Source organism: Patiria miniata, unplaced genomic scaffold (genome assembly GCF_015706575.1).
Source record: "Patiria miniata isolate m_02_andy unplaced genomic scaffold, ASM1570657v1 HiC_scaffold_9, whole genome shotgun sequence".
NCBI classification, from domain to species: Eukaryota; Metazoa; Echinodermata; class Asteroidea; order Valvatida; family Asterinidae; genus Patiria; species Patiria miniata.
This window is the reverse complement of record NW_024037076.1, coordinates 24,054,402-24,073,707: the sequence shown is the minus strand read 5'-3', so window position 1 is coordinate 24,073,707 and position 19,306 is coordinate 24,054,402. Positions and strand designations below refer to the sequence as shown.

Sequence of the window (19,306 nt, the reverse complement as noted above, 5' to 3'; positions counted from 1 at the left end):
CCTTCTTTTCTCCTTTTTTTGTGGAACAATGAATGGACCCTCCCCAAACCAATGAATAATTGTAACGGGCGTTATTAATGTGTGCCCACACACGTGCCGGTCAAGAAAGAAAAACGAATGAAATACAAAGACAAGACTTGAGCAAATAAATGCAGCTTGCAGGGGGTAGGGGTAATAAATTTGATACCCGGTGTTCTAGATGAACGATTTCTAACCAGATGAATAATTGATGAGGTTGTTATCATGTCGTCTCTGGCTCAAGCTTAAAAAAAAAAATTTCCAGGGTTGAGTGGCTAGTGTTAATGCCTTTGGTAGTTTTGTAATGAGGCGTACCGGTACATGTACATTGCTCGTATAATTTCCTTACTTTAGACACCTTACACGTGTGTGTTGAATTAGTTCAGATATGCATTTCGTTGATTCTTCACATTTTGAGATGTGGAAACATCAGATATCAGCATTAGGATTTGCCCTGGAAACATATCGAGTTCAATTTTTCCCCCCTACATATCAAGTTCAATTTTTTTCTCAAAATCCCCCCTATCAATCCATAGTTAAAAATGTACAGCCACCGGTTATCATATGCATTTTAAATAATGAAAGGTTTGCGGAAACACAATGTGCGAATAATTTCTCAGCTAAGAGAATGGTTCTGAAAAGAACCAGAGGTATAAACTTTTGCGGTGTTTCCGCAAACCTTTCATTATTTAGTATCTCCACCATGCAAAGCCTCAAATCTTACATATGCATTTTGTAGTATTTGGGTAGATTCTTAGTTGAAAGTAACCTAGCCCAAACTAAACATGTACCGGTAGGGCATCTTTCTCCTGGCTAAATCTGAAAAAAACGGTTGGCGATAAGCAGGGCTGACTGACTTCTAGTACATGTACATACTTTTAGGTCGCGAGAGAGAATCTTTTGGAAGTGTCCGATCCTGAGCCACTGGGCTAATGAAATTTTGATTTGATATAGTTGTACAAATTTATATATATCCAGAGCTCAAAAGGGACTCCAACATTTTGGCAAGTTTCTGCTACCAGTAACCTGTGCACTGACACTTCTTTTAGTGTGCATTTGGATGAATATGAGACAGTGACCGGCCGCAAAAGGTTAGGAAGTGCGACATTTTGGCCTTCCGTCTTTTTTAACCCTCTCGTCCTCTCTTTTGTAAACTTTTGATCAGTCTGCGCCTGTAATCCAAAAAATCTTGTCTCGTAAGACGTACATGTAGCTACCTGGCTGTCACAGAAGACCCCCTTGCTCACAAGATGGCATTTAGAAGCTGTTCCCATCAATTTTGGATCACCTCGGCCGTTGTATAAAAAAGGGAACAATCACCGCCGTGAATTTCTCGGCGGATGCCTATCGGACACCTCACAGCCATATTTAAGAACAGATACATGTATGGCTCCTTGCTCCTTGCCCGCACGGACTAAGTGGTTCAGGAGCACATGCCCTGAAAATCTAGGTCATGCATCTTTGTGCAAACATGTGCTCTGTACATGTTGTCCTCAGCTCCGAAATCATCACCTAAAAGGGATGCTGCGGTCAACAAGATTTAGCCTGCGTCAGTAAATGGAAATATAGGTTGAGAAAAATCACAGAATCTGGACCAAATTGTATCATGGTTGTAAAAGGTGGTTTTTTTTTGTGTGAAATTGTTGCCTAATCGGTGTATTAGGATTGTACTCTGTAATCGTATCTCGCTGCCTCCACTTGAGGCGGTATCCCATGGTTACCAATCGATCAGCCAATGAGAGGCGGGGACGACGGTACAAAAGGTTTGGCAAATATACCCCAGGAAGAAAGGACAGCTGTTATAATAACGCCAAAGAGACAACACAAGTGGCATTTTCAACGGGCCGGTTCAAAGTTTATTTCCCGAACAATGAGTGTAAATGAAAAAAACAATCACTAGCGTACCGCCTCAAGTATTTATAGGGTGCAAGGTTCATCACACCCGAAGAGAAAACTAGAGAGTCCCGGAATTTCTACCCCGGGTCAAAATAATGACGTTTATATGAATTAAATTGAAAGATATGAATCATCAATATCCAATTCAGATTACAGTATACAAATGTATATCAAACAATTCTATAATATTGGATGGCTTTGAGGGGTATACTAGAATATATTGCACGAGCAATAACAATATTGCACGAGTCGAAGACGAGTGCAATATTGTCATAGCAAGTGCAATATATTCGTGTATCCCCTGGAAAAAAAAGCCATCCAATATTATTATTATTATTTGTATTAGGCTGACTAGCTTGATCCGCAAGAATTACATTTCAGGACACTGCCTTTATTTCTCAAAATTTTGTTGAATTATTGCGCCGCTCGTAGCTGCCATTGTGGCTATTGACAACAGTGCGCGTATACCCTGCTAGTGCTGCGCGCTGCATCTGCGTGTCGCGCTACGCTCTGTTGACTGTAGTCATCCGGTTGACATTATTGCAGTCATTCGGGTACTTTTCATGAAGGCAATACAATATGCAGATTTATTTTTATCACTGGAATCCCGATATAAATAGCAATTGATAATAGGTACCGGTAAATGTTAAAAATACATTAAAAAAAAAAATAATAATAAAAAAAATTTAAAAAGTGAAATCATGGTTATAAAATGTACTGTATATTTGCTTCACAAATGGAGGGGGAAAAAATCATTTCTACCCCTTTAAATGAAATTTTAATTAAAATTTCAAGATGTAACATGTATTCAAACATCAGATTTGTTTGATAAGGCCAGGCGTCTTTTCGAGTGGAGACACTCGGCTTTCTGAATAGCAAATACTGCAGCCACATTCCTGAATACTTCAAGGGCGTCGGACATGTTTGTCTCATCATCATCATCATTCAGGCTCATTTCCGTTTCCCTGAAACTTTAGAACGGTCATCTTCTTGCTCAATCCTCTTGTGTCTTGGATTGGCTTTCTGATGCTCTTTTTTTTTGGGGGGGGGGGGGGCATTTTGTCAATATGTTTGTACTTAACGTGCATTGCAGTATAAATCATTGGAACTTTTTATTTTAACTTGTTTGTTAATGGTGAACCCGATTCTTTCTTATTTATTTACTGTGAATTTCCCCCGTGAAGCTAATTCATTATTGCGTCTTATTATTAATTTCAAGCATTATGCAAAACATCTTGGGTGAACAGATGAATTCTTTATGAATGTGTTTTGATTTCTTTGTGATCAAAGCTCCCCCTGTTGCCATGGTAACTGTAAAGCTTTGTTATTGAATCAGATGACGTTTCCTCATATTTGTATAAAAGAAATTTGTTTTAAAAGAGGGAAAACATTGTAGTTTTATTTTATACGTACATTTGTACAATTTACACAAATTTACATTCCAAAGAGTTACATTTTCCTGTCCTGTTACTTCTGAAAAATTGAAATATGCCATTCAAGTGTCATTAAAAATGTATTTGTATTTGTTTTATTTATTTTTTATTTATCGTTTTTTTTTTAGTTTTTTTTTTCACATTTAAGTTATCGTTTTATTTTACCAGGGTAGCCCCATGAGTTGTCCAATAAATGTTCTCCCGGGGGCCCTGGATGTTGGGTACATGCAGGCCATTCACTTCACATTTCGGAAGAAGAATACAATTTAAGAAGTGCATCAAAAATTACAAAATCATATGTAACAGGGGCAGGAAAAACAAGTGAATCCCAAATTTATACTTTTCACGTGTTTCATGTACAGTTTGTGTATTTTCTAATATTTTCTAAAATCGGAGATATTTGCCAACCAATAAGTGGATTACCATGCCAACACAATGTCAAAGCAAAGTACAATATTTGCAGCTTGGGTCTTGGCCAACGTTGCTTAAAAGGACACTTTTATTGAGTTGCACTTTGATGCACTCCTACACAAAAAAACCCAAATGCCTGTGCAGAAATACTATTCAAAAAAGCCATGTTGGGTAGACGTACTTGAGAAGGAAAAAAATGATGGTGAAAGTAATTTGAAACGTTAGTCCATTTTTTTCTCCTTAAAACATGCAAAAACTGTAATACAGCAAAGAGTGTGGGCGTCGCTGGAATATTGTGATGTGTTCAAAGGACGGTACATTAATCACGATATTTTGTCTTTTTTTGTTTGGCAGGTCACGTGCACATAACGGACTTCAACATAGCCACGGTGCTTCAAGAGGGCTGTCTGGCCACCTCCATGTCCGGAACCAAGCCGTACATGGGTGAGTGACGAGCCCCGGCCTGATTTAATTTGTGACTGCTCAGGCTAACGGGGCCGCAGTGCGGCATGATTAAGTCATTTATTTCTCTCTCCCTGCCTGCCCGAGTCTCCCCTCCAATGATCCTTCATGGTTTTGCTCGTGCCTCCGCTGTTTGCCTTCCCGCCGGTAACCGTGCTAACTGGTTCCCACTGGACCTTCAGCCCGACAGCTCTGATTCTGTCCACAGCTTCCGGCCGGGTAATTCTGTTCTTTGACAGTCTTTCTTTTTTTCGTGTGGTTGAGAATGAAACGCACGGCGAGGCTCAATTTCTCGCGGCCTTCTTCTTTCTTTTTATTGTCAAATAACGAGCGCCGTTTCAGATCCCAACGGAATTAGACCAGATGGACTCAACTTAACCAAATCATCCCAGAAAGATACCGAAACAGACCTTTCTCTTTCATACAAAAGATTACAACCGCGAGAAGAACAAGAAAGTCATGGCCTGCTTTTCTTGCGGCAATATATCAAAAGCTTTTTAGGTAACTCAAGCTTTTTAGGTAACGTGTCTCTAACTGTTTTCCAGTGTTCCCTTGGGGAATGAACGGCAAATGGCTGAGCATCCAGCACATTTTGTCTGCTACGCAGAAACATGTTCTTACCGTGCCGAACAAGAAACTAAAGTAGGTCGAGCGGCTCTAAAAATGTGCCCGGACGAAAATTTCATGTATCAACCCAGTTTAAATGGAATTAAAGCTAGAGCTTGTGCTGTGCATAAACACGTGAACTGCATCAGAACAAGGGCGGATCGGGGGGGGGAGGGTAAAGGAGGCCATGCCCCCCCCCAAAAAAAACTAAACCAATTGTTTGTTTTCTTATGTGACGTCGCAATAAAGGCAGGCAATGATTTAAATAAAGGCAGGCAATGATTTATGAACCCCACGCCATAAATTTTTGACCCACTTTTTGGAAGACACAATTTTATTTTTTGGCCCCCCAAAAAATTGTGTTCTGGATCCACCCTTGCATCAGAATGCTATTTTTAATGCTTAGCTCAAAGCAAAAGCTTGTACAAAAATAGATTTATGCCACTTGGACTAAAATAAACATGTTTATTAGTTCTCATACGTGTGGCAAACTAGCATACACATGTACATGTACCAGCATACATACATTGGATACATCTGCATGTACATGAAAAGAGGATAGGGTACATGTATGTTGATTTTTGTTTTTCTTTGTTCAATGATGGCGGTTTGAAGAAGAGTAATATAGGTTGGTCAGGTTGGTATGGTTGGTATACATGTACATTGCTGTAAAACAAAGAAAGCGATTTACTAAATCAAAGACAACCAATATAAGGCCAAAAAAAAAAAGTCTCCGGTTTCTGGTATGGAGCTTGCCCAAAAAGTTTTTTTACCTGTTTTTTTTTGCTTCAAATGTCGGCTCATGACTGCAAATGGTGCCCGACTAAACTTAGTGCAAATATATGGGAGTCCAGAGAGGCCACATAAAGCTTATTCTCGATCATAACCCCATCTAAAATCACGTTAAAATCGTGCAGTAGCAGGATTCCAGTCAAACCAGTGAGTTTGGCGGTTTTGAGACGTCATCTTTTATTGAAAAAAAAAAAATTTCATTTTGCCGACGCGCATGGCTACGGCGACGCGCGCGCATACCAGTAACCGGAGACTTTTTTTTTGGCCTAATGTACTTAAAACAAATTCCTGTTGATGTAAAAAAAGGAAAAAAAGAATTGTGTCTTTTTGTCATTTTCCTTCAAATACATGTACAATGTAGTTTGTTTGCATGTTCATAGTCCATTCTAAAGCAATGCGGATGTTCATTGAGAAAGCCGAAAATGTGAAACAAATCAAAACAAATGCACTGTTGTTTTGGTTTTGAGAAGCCTAATGGCTTGTTAGATTTCGCAGGCCACTGTACGTATTTACTTATTGACAACGTCAATAGGCCAGTTTGACATTAATTACCGCATGTTTAACAGCGTGTTGTTTTGGACAGGCAGATATGGATTTTTTTCTTCTTTTCGCCATCGTACGTTGATTCCATTTAGCTGACAGCTGGACGTGTAATTGAAAGTGAACAAATAAACGCTCGTCAATTTTGTCAATTTTTTGACTGTTTGAGAATGCATTTTGCATGGACCCAAAGGTCAGAAGATGCGTACCATCTACACGTAATCAGTCACAAATTGATTTTCAGTCTGTGGTACATGCATTTTTCAGAACAGTGCCATTTTTTTCAGTTTTTTAATTTTCCAAAAAGGTTAGTAATGTTTTAGCAGGAAATCTAATGATATTTTCTTTGAGAGAGGAAAAGAGGTGATTAAGGCCAAAAAAAAGTCTCCGGTTTCTGGTATGCGCGCGCGTCGCTGTAGCCATACGCGTCTTTTTTTTTTCAATGTATTATAGATGATGTCAAAAACTGCCAAACTCACTGGTTTGACTGGAATCCTGCTGCTGCACAATTTTAACGTGTTTTTAGATGGGGTTACCATCGTGTATAAGCTTTATGTGGCCTCTCTGGACTCCCATATATTTTGCATTAAATTTAGTCGGGCACCATTTGCAGTCATCAGCCGACATTTGAAGAAAAATAAAGTAAAAAAAAAAAAAAGCCGCGTCGCCGCACCACTTTTGGGGCTAGCTCCATACCAGAAACCGGAGACTTTTTTTTTTTGGCCTAACACACTGAAAGTATACATGTCATTGCAGCTGCAGTACGGAAAAATCCTGAACCATTTATCGGTAAAGGCTTTTGAAATTTGAGTTATGTATACATATCACGTGCCAGTTATCCTGTTTGTCAAATGGCTTATTACCTCCAATAATTAAAAAGCTGACAACATGTACTCTCTAAATTATTTGTCGATCGAGTGATCCACATACCTCTACATGTAATCTCAAAGATATATTATTGATAATGTTCACACCCTCTGGCGTACAAATTTTTTAAATGTGCATTCTAAAAGCAGGCAGGAATTTCAGCCGTGCGCTGTGCATGAACTACGTGCAATAATTAAAAGAAAAATTCTGTAAGAAAGCATCGAGTCGAGTAATAACATCAACAAATCAAGTGTCGGGCATCGTAATTTTGCCATTAAAATGCTTCCAGTCTACACATGTGATGCCAGTACCATATTGACCGACTGAATTCACATGCATAAATTCATGTACCGCACAATTTACGGTCCCCTTCAGAGAATGTTTATTTTTCACATAAGTGTCGACAGCGTCGCCGTTTGCGCTCAGGTGTGTGTTAAATAAATTACTCAGCGACTTGGTTTGTAAATCATCACACAGGACGGGACAGGATATTTGCTTACCAAGCATGTAGTTCACGTCACATTCATGTGTACGTTTGCATTTAGAACGGGACAGAAACAGAACTGGTCAAATATAGACACACCAAACAAAATGTGACTTTTATGAAAGTACATGTGCCCTTTTTGTTCAAATTTTGGAGAAACTGCAACATGTAGATGTATATCATGCATATTGCATTATTTAGATAGACAGATGGAATCAGTAATTAAGTTAAATATGGCTACTTAGGACAAATATTTTTCCAGTTCAAAAGTTTGACCTCTTGTGAATAAAGCCGTAATGTCAACAAATCCTCCTGACAGATTTGTCACCTTCATAAATATAAATTGCATTTCTCAGACGTAATCTTGTTTTAAGCTTGACTCGTCTGACCGCACCTCCTCAAGAAATTAGAAAGCACAGTAAATAAACCGTCGACTCGCTGCATCGCGGACTGACATCCCAAATTGTATTATTCAAAACCATCTCCCTGAACCCTCACCAAACCCACCCACCGCATGTCAAGTTTACTTTGCCGTCCTCCAATAAATTATTTCACTGTGTCTCCAAATGGCCGAGGCCGGGCTATACTGCAGCAGAATTCAATTTAACCGTTCTGTTTTTTTCTTGTTAATTAATCCCTGGAATTGCGGCTCTGTTCCCCCCTGGAGGCCCATCCTACCTTGTCAACATCAATTGATGGTTGTTGGTCGCCATGGTTACGGTATTCTCAAGGATGACTGTGTGATAAATCCTCTTCTCTTATCAGGCACATCTTTCTTTTCTTTTTTTCCTGTTTATTCCTCCTTCAGTCGGCAGGGGCCATCTAGTAATTATGTCGGGGCATGCTCAATCTTCAAAGTCCCTGTGATATTGTGTCTGTGATATTGTCCGCCCTCGTTAACTCATTACCATTATGTCATGATAAATTTGCCAGGCGAGGAAAATCACCCTGACATTCCTATTTTGGTTTTTGTTTATTAATTTTATTTGGGGGGGGGGTCGTTTTTGCTTTTTGTTGTTTGTTTTGGTTGGGGGTTGGTTTTGGGAATTTGGGTTTTGTTTATTTCTTGTTGTTTGTTTGTTTGTTTGTTTGTTTGTTTGTTTGTTTGTTTGTTTTGGATATTTTGATTTTAAAGTTTCCTCATTTAAAAAAATCAAAATCGTTTGTTTTTGGTTTTGAATACTTTTGATTTTCAAGTATTCCTCATTTAAAATAATAAAAAAGCATCTGATTGCAAACATTAATATGTGATGGATGGGCGCCCTTTAATTTTTTTCCCTCCATTTTTCTTTTTTTTTTCTTGACAAAATGTGTTTCAGAAGTCAGAGGTGGCCTTCCCCCCCCCCCCCCCCTGTGATGCTCTGCATTGAATTGCCTCCAAGCAAGAGAAGAAATAATATCCCTCCCCTGCACATAATTTGATTTGCTGTAAAAAATACTGACTGGGGAGGGAGTGGGGGAGAGTTCATGTGCTCTTGGAATGACTAGATGAAAATTGGCAAATTTCTCACCCTTTCGTGAAAGCAAAGTGCTGTGGGACCCAAGCCTTGCCTCAACCCTCCCCTGGACAAAAAAAAGAAAATTGAAGCAAAAAAAAAAATGTTGCATCATTTAAAATTGTCTACAGTTTGTGGTTGAAAATATGAAAAGAAAACAAAATCACATTTTGACACATACGTGTAACCTTCAGTGTACAAACATTGATATTTGTAAAAAAAAAAAAAACAATTTTTGTTGTCTCAAATATTCTGGTTCGTCTGGTTGAAAATGACATGCTTCTTGGACAATTTTTCAGGTGCATTACATTTGATAAAAAAATCCCACCATTCAGGAGGCTTATAACTTTTTCTCAGATAAGCCAATTTTTTCCCCTTTTTTTCCCAGAAATGAATTACAAACTGAATCACACTGGAAATCTTACACAGCTTCAATTTTTCTCTTTCATGTGGTGTCCTCAAAACACAATTGCTTCCTGTGATTGGATTAGCGAGGCATTCATCATTCTGCGCCCTAAATCCAAAATGAGAGCTCGTAATGAGATAAAATGTTTAACTTCCCTTCCCCATCAGCGCTGATCATTCTTACTTTCATGCTCTGTTAATGGGATCATGGTCATCATGACTTGGGGTTCTCGAGCAATTTTCCCATCGTCAAATGTCATACTTGACAACATCTCGACCCCCCCCCCCCCAACTCTAAGAATATGAGGACCTGATTCAGGACAAGGAATCAACCGTCATCCTTTTTAGCTCTGTGAAATCTAGCCTTAAGATCGCGTCATCATCTTTCAGGTTTGCCCTCGAGGCATCATCTCTCCAGCCTTCCTCTCTATCTCTCCCACCGAATCCTTCTCCCTTTCAGACAGGATTCCCGGTCACCCGTACAAAAAGTTCTTCTGCCAAAGTTGATAATGCGATCAATACGTCAAGATACCCCCACCCCAGTTTTTTTTTTTTTTTTTCTTGACGTCTAAGTCACTTAACGTCCCAAATATCAGATTGATGACGTCCATCGCTTGGGAGCAATTTGCCGTGATGCTGAAAAATGCAAATCAACTGCTATTTTCATTTTTTTGGTGACTGTTTGATGCAGATCATGTACATGTACATGTAGGTATGTGCTGATGGCAAATTTTAAACACGCACTCAAAAATGAGCCAAATTTGAGTAAAGGACATTTTCTTTCTTCAGTTTGTTTCGGTATTTGATAAAATTACTTCTGTGTAATGATTAAAAATCTTTAATCAGTGCTGCACCCATAAAAAAAAAACCCATCAAAGTAAAACACAAACTTATTCCAAATCGAACAGAGATTTTAAAGTCTGTAAAATTCACTATTATGTAAAGATTAGTGAATCGCTTTCTATTCCTTTGCAAAATTGCCTCAGTGTTTTCTCTGCTTGCCTGAACAAAACGCCATAAGATGCAAGATTGCTCACAGATTGGGACCCTTTCCATAAACACAAGTGTACAATGTGAGCATGCCCTGCCCGTGTAGGGTATCTCGTCATCATGAAAGCCGCGGATCAAAAACTGCTGATGAAAAATACATGATAAGAAGTCATTAAGATGGCTTACACCGATTTTGTAATCACAAATATCGTCATCATCATCATCATCATTGTGATCATAAGTTTTAAGTTTAAGTTATTTATATCTTTGTAAATTACTTTTTTTTTTCATATGAGTATTTTTATGATCATTATCAATTTGGTATTTTCAATTTTTTTTAATCAAAATTCTTGTCTCCAAATATTTTTGTTATAATCCGAGCGTCATCAGTATCCTATTATTCATCATCAGTATTGTCATGTTTAGCACGAACCATTACTTTCTTAAAAATCAAACTCACTTCTCCCCCCCCCCCCAAAAAAAGAACATTTGCAAAAATATTTGTACATGTACAAGCAACCATCAACAAAACTGCGTTTATCTGGTTATTGATTAATGTGCTTGCATAGCGTTGCATTCATCATCAGAGAGATGTTACTTTGGCCCATGTGTTTGCCCTTTGGCTAACAAGTGCGTTGCGATAATTGGGTCATAAATTTTTGTGTCCATATTCCCATGCATTTTACAACAAATAATATACATGAACATTGTGTAACTTGATTGAAATCAATATTTCTTACCAATTTTCTAAAAGGTGGATGATTAGTCATCCTAAATCATATGTGGCTGAATTACAAATGTACCTGTACTGTAGGCAGGTCCGTTGCCAGCCCTGAGCGTCAGGGGGGAGCATAGTACCAACTAGAGGGGCCCACTATCATAAAAATACACATGTATGGCTTTTGCCGTTGGCGGAGGGGGGCCAATTGCTCGCCAAGGGGGGCCGGGCCCACCAGCCCCCCCCCCCCCCCCCCCTTGGCGACGGGCCTGACTGTAGGCTTGTGCTAATTGGTCTGTTTTAAGTATTAAGTAAAAATAGGGTGTTTTTTTTTAATTAGAAAGCCTATGCAAATGGGTCACTCTATACATTTGGGTTCCAAAGTGTGGAATTTTTCCTGTCCCTGTTACCGAACTTACCGTGGTGCATTGTAATTTGCCATTCAAGGATCATTTAGATTGATTTGAAATGATTTTTTTATTGGATGGGTACGATACATGTGGGTGGTTTGTTATTCATAATCACTCTTGGACGACGACTACATTAAGGAGTGCATCAGAATTACAAAATCTTAGACGTCAGATGTAACAAGGACAGAAAAACAGTGGACCCAAAATGTAGGCCTATAATTGCATGTGAACAGCTACAATGTACATCGTTTACATCAACAACATATACTACAAATTAAATTGGTAAAATCTAATCATTGGGACAGCCAATGAAGCCATGTAGCTCATTGCTTTTAGGGTTCTAAATTTTAACTGAACGTGGAATTTGCATAGCTTTAATTCGAATCATAATTTCAGCTTGAAAAAAATATGTATTTGAACACGTAAATGTACTTGTAACCAAGCAGCCTACCAGTACTTGTATCTTGCAGATTCAACACTGCTTTTGGATCACAAATCACATATTTCATCCAAGTTTCACAAAGTGATAGGTCTCCTTTCCTTCACTAATATGCTTTTTATCATTTGGCGAAAACGGTGACAGTTTAACCATGGAGCTATGGTTTAACCAAATCCAAATCCATCATGGAGAAGGGTTTTATATTCACTGCCCAGAATCTTCAGATTAATTTTTAAACAAACTCTTGACCATTTTCATAAAAGCAAGTACTGTTTGACATGTTTAATCAATCATTGTGATGCATGTACATGTATAGCCAGAACTGGCACTGAAAATAGACACATTCTATGCAAACTGCCATAGAATTGGACAATTTGACAGTGAGAAACGAAACAAATTAGCCATCCATGTGTAAAAAGGAACAGCAATGTGCAGGCACTTGAAACGGTTCATGCAATTGTATAAATTATACCGTAATTGCTCCGATGTTCAATGTGCATATTCAATTTTTTTTTGGATTGATAAAATATTTTTTAAAATATATGTTGTACATGTGCATTTTACATGTACACCATACCTATTCCCTTTACACGGGATGTACATGTACATACATGTACTGGTATGTGGATGTGTGTACATGTACATGAGGGTTCAGTTACGTCCACTGCATAGTGTACATCTTTGATGTCTTTTAATCTTCCATGCATGTACTTCATGTACTTACATGTGAACCTAACCTTGAATTGGATTCGATGATAACTGATGTATTTCTTAAGAAATGTTTTTTTTAAATCTCTGTGTGTTGTCACAATGGGCTGTGTTGTGGCTCTGAAATGTTAAGAACTCAACTGTTATTCAATTAAACAGAGTTCTATTATTTCTCTCAGTCTGGCAATTGTTCTCGGTATTGTCTGAAACCACAATCGAAAATTTTGAGGAGTCTGTGAAAAACAACGAGCAGACAATCAGGATTTCTTGTCAAAGGCAGGACAGGAAATAATATGATTCTCATTGAAAAAAAAGTGGGAAAAAGCTGCCTTTGTGATGGAGACGGTTGAATTTGGCTTGGTTCTCAGGAAGTGCAGTCATGTCCACGTACGGACTGGAGACGCACTGCGCCAATCCAACGTCATTGGGGATATTAAAGTCAACCTCGTTTGACATTCAAATGTCATTTTCTAGTATTATTATTTTTTTGGGATGGGAGGGGAGGGGGGAGATGTGCGCTGCAATCAGACTAAAGATGCTTGGCTTATAATGTAGCGTTGCGCGAAAACGGCACGGAACTGATCGCTGAGTCATCTTGGAGGGCCCTTAATTGCAGGAAGTCAGGATGGCATCGCGGGAAGTCATCAAGAACGGACAAAATTCGATGAACTACCTTAAAAACAAACCACTAATTGCGCTGATTCCCCATAGGAAGGAAGTATTTAGCTTCCTAACAACTTGGAATCAGCAAAATCGTTACCTCCAAAGAAAATCAAAATATCCATCTTTGCTAAACTTTAGTTTTTACCAGTTAATGATGAACACCATGAAGTCTATTTTTACACCAAGATCAAGAGTTGTTTTTGTATGTCTATTTATATTTTACATTTACCCAAACTCTCTAGGCATTTTTGCTACAATGTACATGTATAACTCAATCCTGCAAAATCCTCCAACTGCCTCCATGTAAAAATAGCATGCAGCCTCAATCATGGAAAATCCTCCGTTATTTCTTGAATGTGTTCCTTGGAGGGGCGACCACTGCCTCAATCCTGCAAAATCCTCCAGCAATCACTGCCAATATGTTAAAGAAGAGCCATTGACATCCTGGAGCAGTGTGGAGGATTTCAAGTATAATAATAGGAATAAATGTATACACGGCTGAGCATAAACAACACAAGGTCCAGCCCAAGACCTTGACACAGTGCATCCTCTGAAATCCGCCACACACTTTTACCATATAGCCTCAATCCTGCAAAATCCTCCATTTTGCAATGAAGATTTTGGAGGATTTGGGAAGGTTAGGGTTAAATACAACTGGTAAAGTTTAACCTCCTATTATTTTAACTGTGAAGTTCCCCCACAAATTCCTTTCACTTGAGCAGGAAAGACGGCAAGATATCCTGTACTTGTACGCAGTGTCAGATTGTGTCACTTCATCAATGATGATTCTTTCTCATTCCTTTCTCTCTCCAGCACCTGAGATTCTCCACACAGCGTCAGCAGATTCTAAGGGCTACTCGTTTCCTGTAGATTGGTGGTCACTGGGCGTCTGTGCCTACGAGATGCTTAGAGGAAAGGTCAGAAAGCAATATTCTCACATTTTTTATTCAAATTTTTCTCAGATCTAAATTCCAAATTTGTACTATGTACTCTAGTTTTTCTCTTAAAGAATCCTATTTTATAGCGACTGTCTGGTATTTAAGCCGTTCCTCAGTATAAGCAAGAAACATGGAAGTATACCTGTTCAATTTCCATTTTTCCTGGTTCACTAATTTTTCTTGTTGCTAGATATTGTGCACGTCAGAATATGAATGAAGACTTTCAACAAATGAAAAGGAAAAAATTAATTTGTTGTTTCCTCATTCTTATGAACGATTTTTTTTCTTACATTGTGAAAAACATGTGTATGAAAAGTATTCAATTTCAGACCTTTATTTCCTTGTTAAATTGGATTAAAGGATTAGTTCTAGTGAGCGTTGCGCTGATTATCCTATCCTACGGTGACTTCAGCTGAGAAGTCCGGAACCTAGTCAAGTACATGCATCAATGTTAGCCTGCTCATTGCCGTATATAACCTGGAGTGAACCCATAAACTAAAGCGTCTCAAACACACTGACGCGTCTATAGTCAAAATGCATGAAAGAACCAATCAGCGAAAACCCAAGATAACTAGATACTGCAATAACAAGCTGCTGTTTTCCTAGTCCTGCGAAAAGTGTGGAGTTAGGGGCCGAATGTTTTACACGGTTGACTATAGGGACACAGACAAATTCTACTTTGTCTTTTCAAGTGTGGAAGATGTTTTTCTTTCCTTGAAGAGGCCTAGGTTTTTTTACCCAAGCTGCCAACTGCTTGAATTGTGTAACGTCGTCTGGAAATGTGTAAGGCAAGTTCTGTAAAGGGCATGCAACACATTTCTCCTTTTTCAAATCTTCAAATGACAATTTTTTAAGAGAATTACCACTTTGACTTTTGTTTTGCCATTAAAATGTACCCCGCTTTGCCCATTAAGTAATCTGCCACAGTCTGGATAGTTGCAGTTTCATACAATTGACATCAAACACGAATGCAGGTGGGACAGAAAAGAAGGGGGGGGGGGATTTTGTTGAATTATATTTTGTAATTCACTAAAACATTTTTTTAAAGCAATTCATTTTAAGTTTCAACAAAGTGCACCATCTGTGAAGTCAAACAAGTATCATGCTAAGATGTAGGCCTTCTTGGCCTAAAACCTTCCTAAATCCACAAGAAAAAAAAATGAAGTTGACGCGATTACGATGCTAAAATTATCCATTGCTCATGTTGCTGTGGAACACAGAATGTATACAGGCTGTTGACTGTCCTTTTCACAGCCCACAAAAACTGCTCTGTTGTCCAAACTCTCCCACATTCATCAAGTTCCCTATGTATATAGTCCGACCAACTCAACCCAGTGTAGAATAACAAGTACCCCACGCAAGGCATATCAGAGGCGGTTTTATATTCCAACGATTTAGTTTCCCCTTTAGTGCACTTGATCGCTTTTAGCCGGCGAGTGGGTGCCCACAAGCCTGCCGTATCGCCCGGTACCTTGCATAAATCACCGGTGTCCCGAATCAATCGAGACGAGTGCCAGACCTGATTGATTTGCATCTTTGTTGTTTTTTTGTCTGTGGTTTTCATGCAGAGACCGTACGACATCCATTCAAACTCATCGATAGGGGACATCATGCACTTGTACCAGGCAACGCATCCTCATTATCCGTCGTCATGGAACCCTGCCCTCTCTGACCTTATTAGGCAGGTGAGTCTACACCCCTCCCCCTTCCCCCACCCCCCTGGGGGTGAGAGTCTATTATATCATTTCCTCCAAGCGAGGAAGGTGCATCTTAATTCAGCTCCGCACAGAGGCCGAGTTCAGCTACCTTTGTGTTTAATACTTGTCAGAAATGTCAATGATACTGCGCTATCAGAAATTTGAGACAAAATTTGATTTTTGTGATCAAACAGGGAAATGCTTTTTTGCAGCAGATGTAGTTAACATTTGTAAAGTACATTTGAATGGATCTGATGGTATTGAGATAACTTTGTCAATGACTGCATGGAGATATTCCTGATTTTTATTATTATTATGCCGGTATGAGGTGCTAAAATGTAATTTTACATCTGAGAATTGTTAAAGAATCCATTATTTTATCATATTTAACCCTCCATTTGTGGCAACAGACAAAAGTAGCTAAAATCATGAAAATGGAAATGGATGTTGCGTTTTAGGTGTTTTCCTGTCATCATACATGGAGAGAAGTTAGTAACCATTATCAAAAACCCTATTAAAAACAATTAAATTCTGTATATTTTACAGGTGTAATGAACAAATTTTCTGAGAACACGATAACTGAGAAATTAACCAATAGCAGATACATGTACACACTACATGTACAATTTTTGTAAATTATCAAGGATTTTTTTTAAATCGTCTACGATTCCTGACTTTGGATCTCCGAAATTGGTCTCCGTCCATAAGATAATTTGAGCCCCATCCTCCTACAAAATTGCCGGCTTAAAAAAACACCTGTTCAGATGTTGGCTGCTTAGTCGTTGTTTTCTGATACCCCACCCATGGGACTTGCACACCGGCGTCACCCCTTTAAGCCATGATCCTAGCAGATGCGAGGTAATTACCCGTTCACCTGTCGTTAGTCCCGTACCGAGACCGTGAAAAAAAATATATAGCGACAATTAATCCCGACCTGATCACGCGGTTCACCGTGGCTCCGACCTGGAGACTCGTGCGGTGACTTACCCCGACCATATGTAGATTGGATGCGCTCCTAGGCATGTACTGGAGTCAAGAGGACCTCGATTACAGGCCAAGTAGCCACACTCACCCTCCCGAATCGAAATAGCCGCACTAATGAGTTGGCAGGGCGATGGGCCCCGGACGCTGCAATGTTTCTTCCGTGTAGGGCGGGCTTCGTTGCTCATCGGCTACCCAGAGTGTCAACACACGACTGGGCCCTACGGCAGCTCTCCATGTGCAGGGTGACTTATAAATGACTCTTACCTGGGAAAAAAAATATAAGACAACTTTTAATTGATTGCTTTGCCGTGTTTGCTTAAGACTGTTGTTAAACAAAAGTGTGATGACCCAAGACCATGGTTTGTCATAAATGTCAGCCCCACCCACATAAATTAAGCTCCATCTACATAAACTAAGCCCCACCCACAAAACGTTTAGCCCTGCCCCCTCAGAGAAATCCCCACCCATATACATGTAAGGTAAGCCCAATCTATATAAATTAAACCCCACCCACAAGTAGTTAGCCCTGCCCCCTTACACAAATTCCCATCTGCATGTATACATGTAAATTATGCCCTACCCACAAATATTTAGCCCTACCCCCTCAGACAAAGCATCACCCACATACATGTAAGGTTAGCCCAATCTACATAAATTAAGCCCCACCCACAAATATTTAGCTCTTACCACTCAGTCGAAGCCCCACCCAGATGTAAGGCACATGTAAGCCCATGTACATGTACATGTACATCAATTGAACCCCACCTACTCTGACAAAGCCCCACCTACTCAGACAAATTAAATCCCACAGGTGCCGATCATTATACATGTATCCAGTCGTGTACATGTATCATTGTTGGCTGAGTCTTTCAAAAGACACATGTACATGTAATATGATCAGTCTGTGCTACATGTACATGGACTTTCTGTTCCTGTGACAGTTATACAATTACAGTAATTGTAGATGCACAGTGATGTTTTAGTAAAGACTGTTCCGTGTTTTGCTTGTTACATTAGACCTCTGAAGTCTGAAAGCCAGGGCTATCAAACGAGGCATGTTTCAGTGTTTTGTTAGAGCTAACAATGCTTTAACTGGTTGAAAAGATTTGTTCCTGACTTTGTACATGTTTGAAAGGAACATCGCTGTTTGAAATCCTTTGTTGAAACGTGTTGAATTGAAACGTTTCTTGTCAAAATAAAAATAAAAAGCTAATATATGGCCAAAAAAAAAAAATAGTAGGTCTCTGGTCAGACCAAAGATCTGGAATTGCTGCGGCGATGCGGTTTTTTTGTGTGTGTGTGTGTTTTTGGTGGCTTTTTGGGGGTTTTTTTCGTGCTTGGATTGTACAGCTGTCACATGACACAATACCGAATGATCTAAGAATTTTCACTCCACAAACAACGGACACGGAAATAAGTGGCATATTTCATGTATTTAGACACGCTTCAATTCACAATCACAATTGCCCACATCGCATGTCATCATGTTGATACATATGTAGTTGACTAGCCACCATTCTTGTTGATCAGCTGGCAGCAACTTCGTACCCATGGTCTCCTATCATTAGTTCAACATCAACCTCGTACCGGATCTATCACTGGGTACGAGCTGCCCACGAACATTTGAGGCAGTGCAGCAATAAAGGGCGCTGTTGTAGCTAGCGCGGACAATTTTTGGAGGAAAAAAAATGACACGCACGATCAAAATCAACGCGCGTGCTGACCACAGACCGACCATTTTTGGGGGGGAGGGGGCCTAAACTCTGAATTAAATTGTAATCTGGTAGTATTTCACAAAGATTTCAAAAAAATATTTTTCCTCCTGATTCAGAATTGACTGAATAGAGATTCCCGGATATCAACTCAGACTTTTAATGAAAAACAGTAGAATATTGTGTCACTAAATTTCAATAAAAACTTCTTTTTTTAACGGAAATAAGTTTTATATTAGAGAGTTAGGGAAAAAAAGGGAGGAAATTGCACACTATTTAAAAAAGAAAATTCTGATTTTAGCCTTGTCGGGGTTTGAGCTTGTCTCAAAATAACCAGCTTGCGGAGAGGCGAGTAGTCATGGTAGTGGAAAAAATCCGCCTACTGGATCGCTATTCGCTAAATATATCCAAGATATGTCTGTTTTAATCAAAATAAACATATTCTTCGCCAGCGTACATGTCAGAAGTCTGTTTCGGCTGGTTGCTAGTCCCAAGGTTTCTGAGCTGCCGTGAATGTAGTTAGCCTGGCGTTCAACCATAGTGATTGCATTACAGGAAGACTTCGTCAGGGACTGAAATTTCACACTGTGTTCACATGTCATTGGGTGGTAACATGTACATATGTGCGACGATCTTA

General features: G+C 39.3%; 1 protein-coding gene across 1 annotated transcript in view; it reads left to right on the top strand.

The window, feature by feature from the left end:
• Positions 1–19,306, top strand: part of LOC119720081 (serine/threonine-protein kinase 32A-like) — a 62,345-nt gene that overhangs the window by 28,950 nt on the left and 14,089 nt on the right. The window contains exons 6-8 of the mRNA XM_038189608.1: positions 4,113–4,202; positions 14,152–14,255; positions 15,845–15,961. Coding sequence (XP_038045536.1) covers positions 4,113–4,202; positions 14,152–14,255; positions 15,845–15,961 — 311 coding nt within the window. The remainder of the gene's footprint in view (positions 1–4,112; positions 4,203–14,151; positions 14,256–15,844; positions 15,962–19,306) is intronic.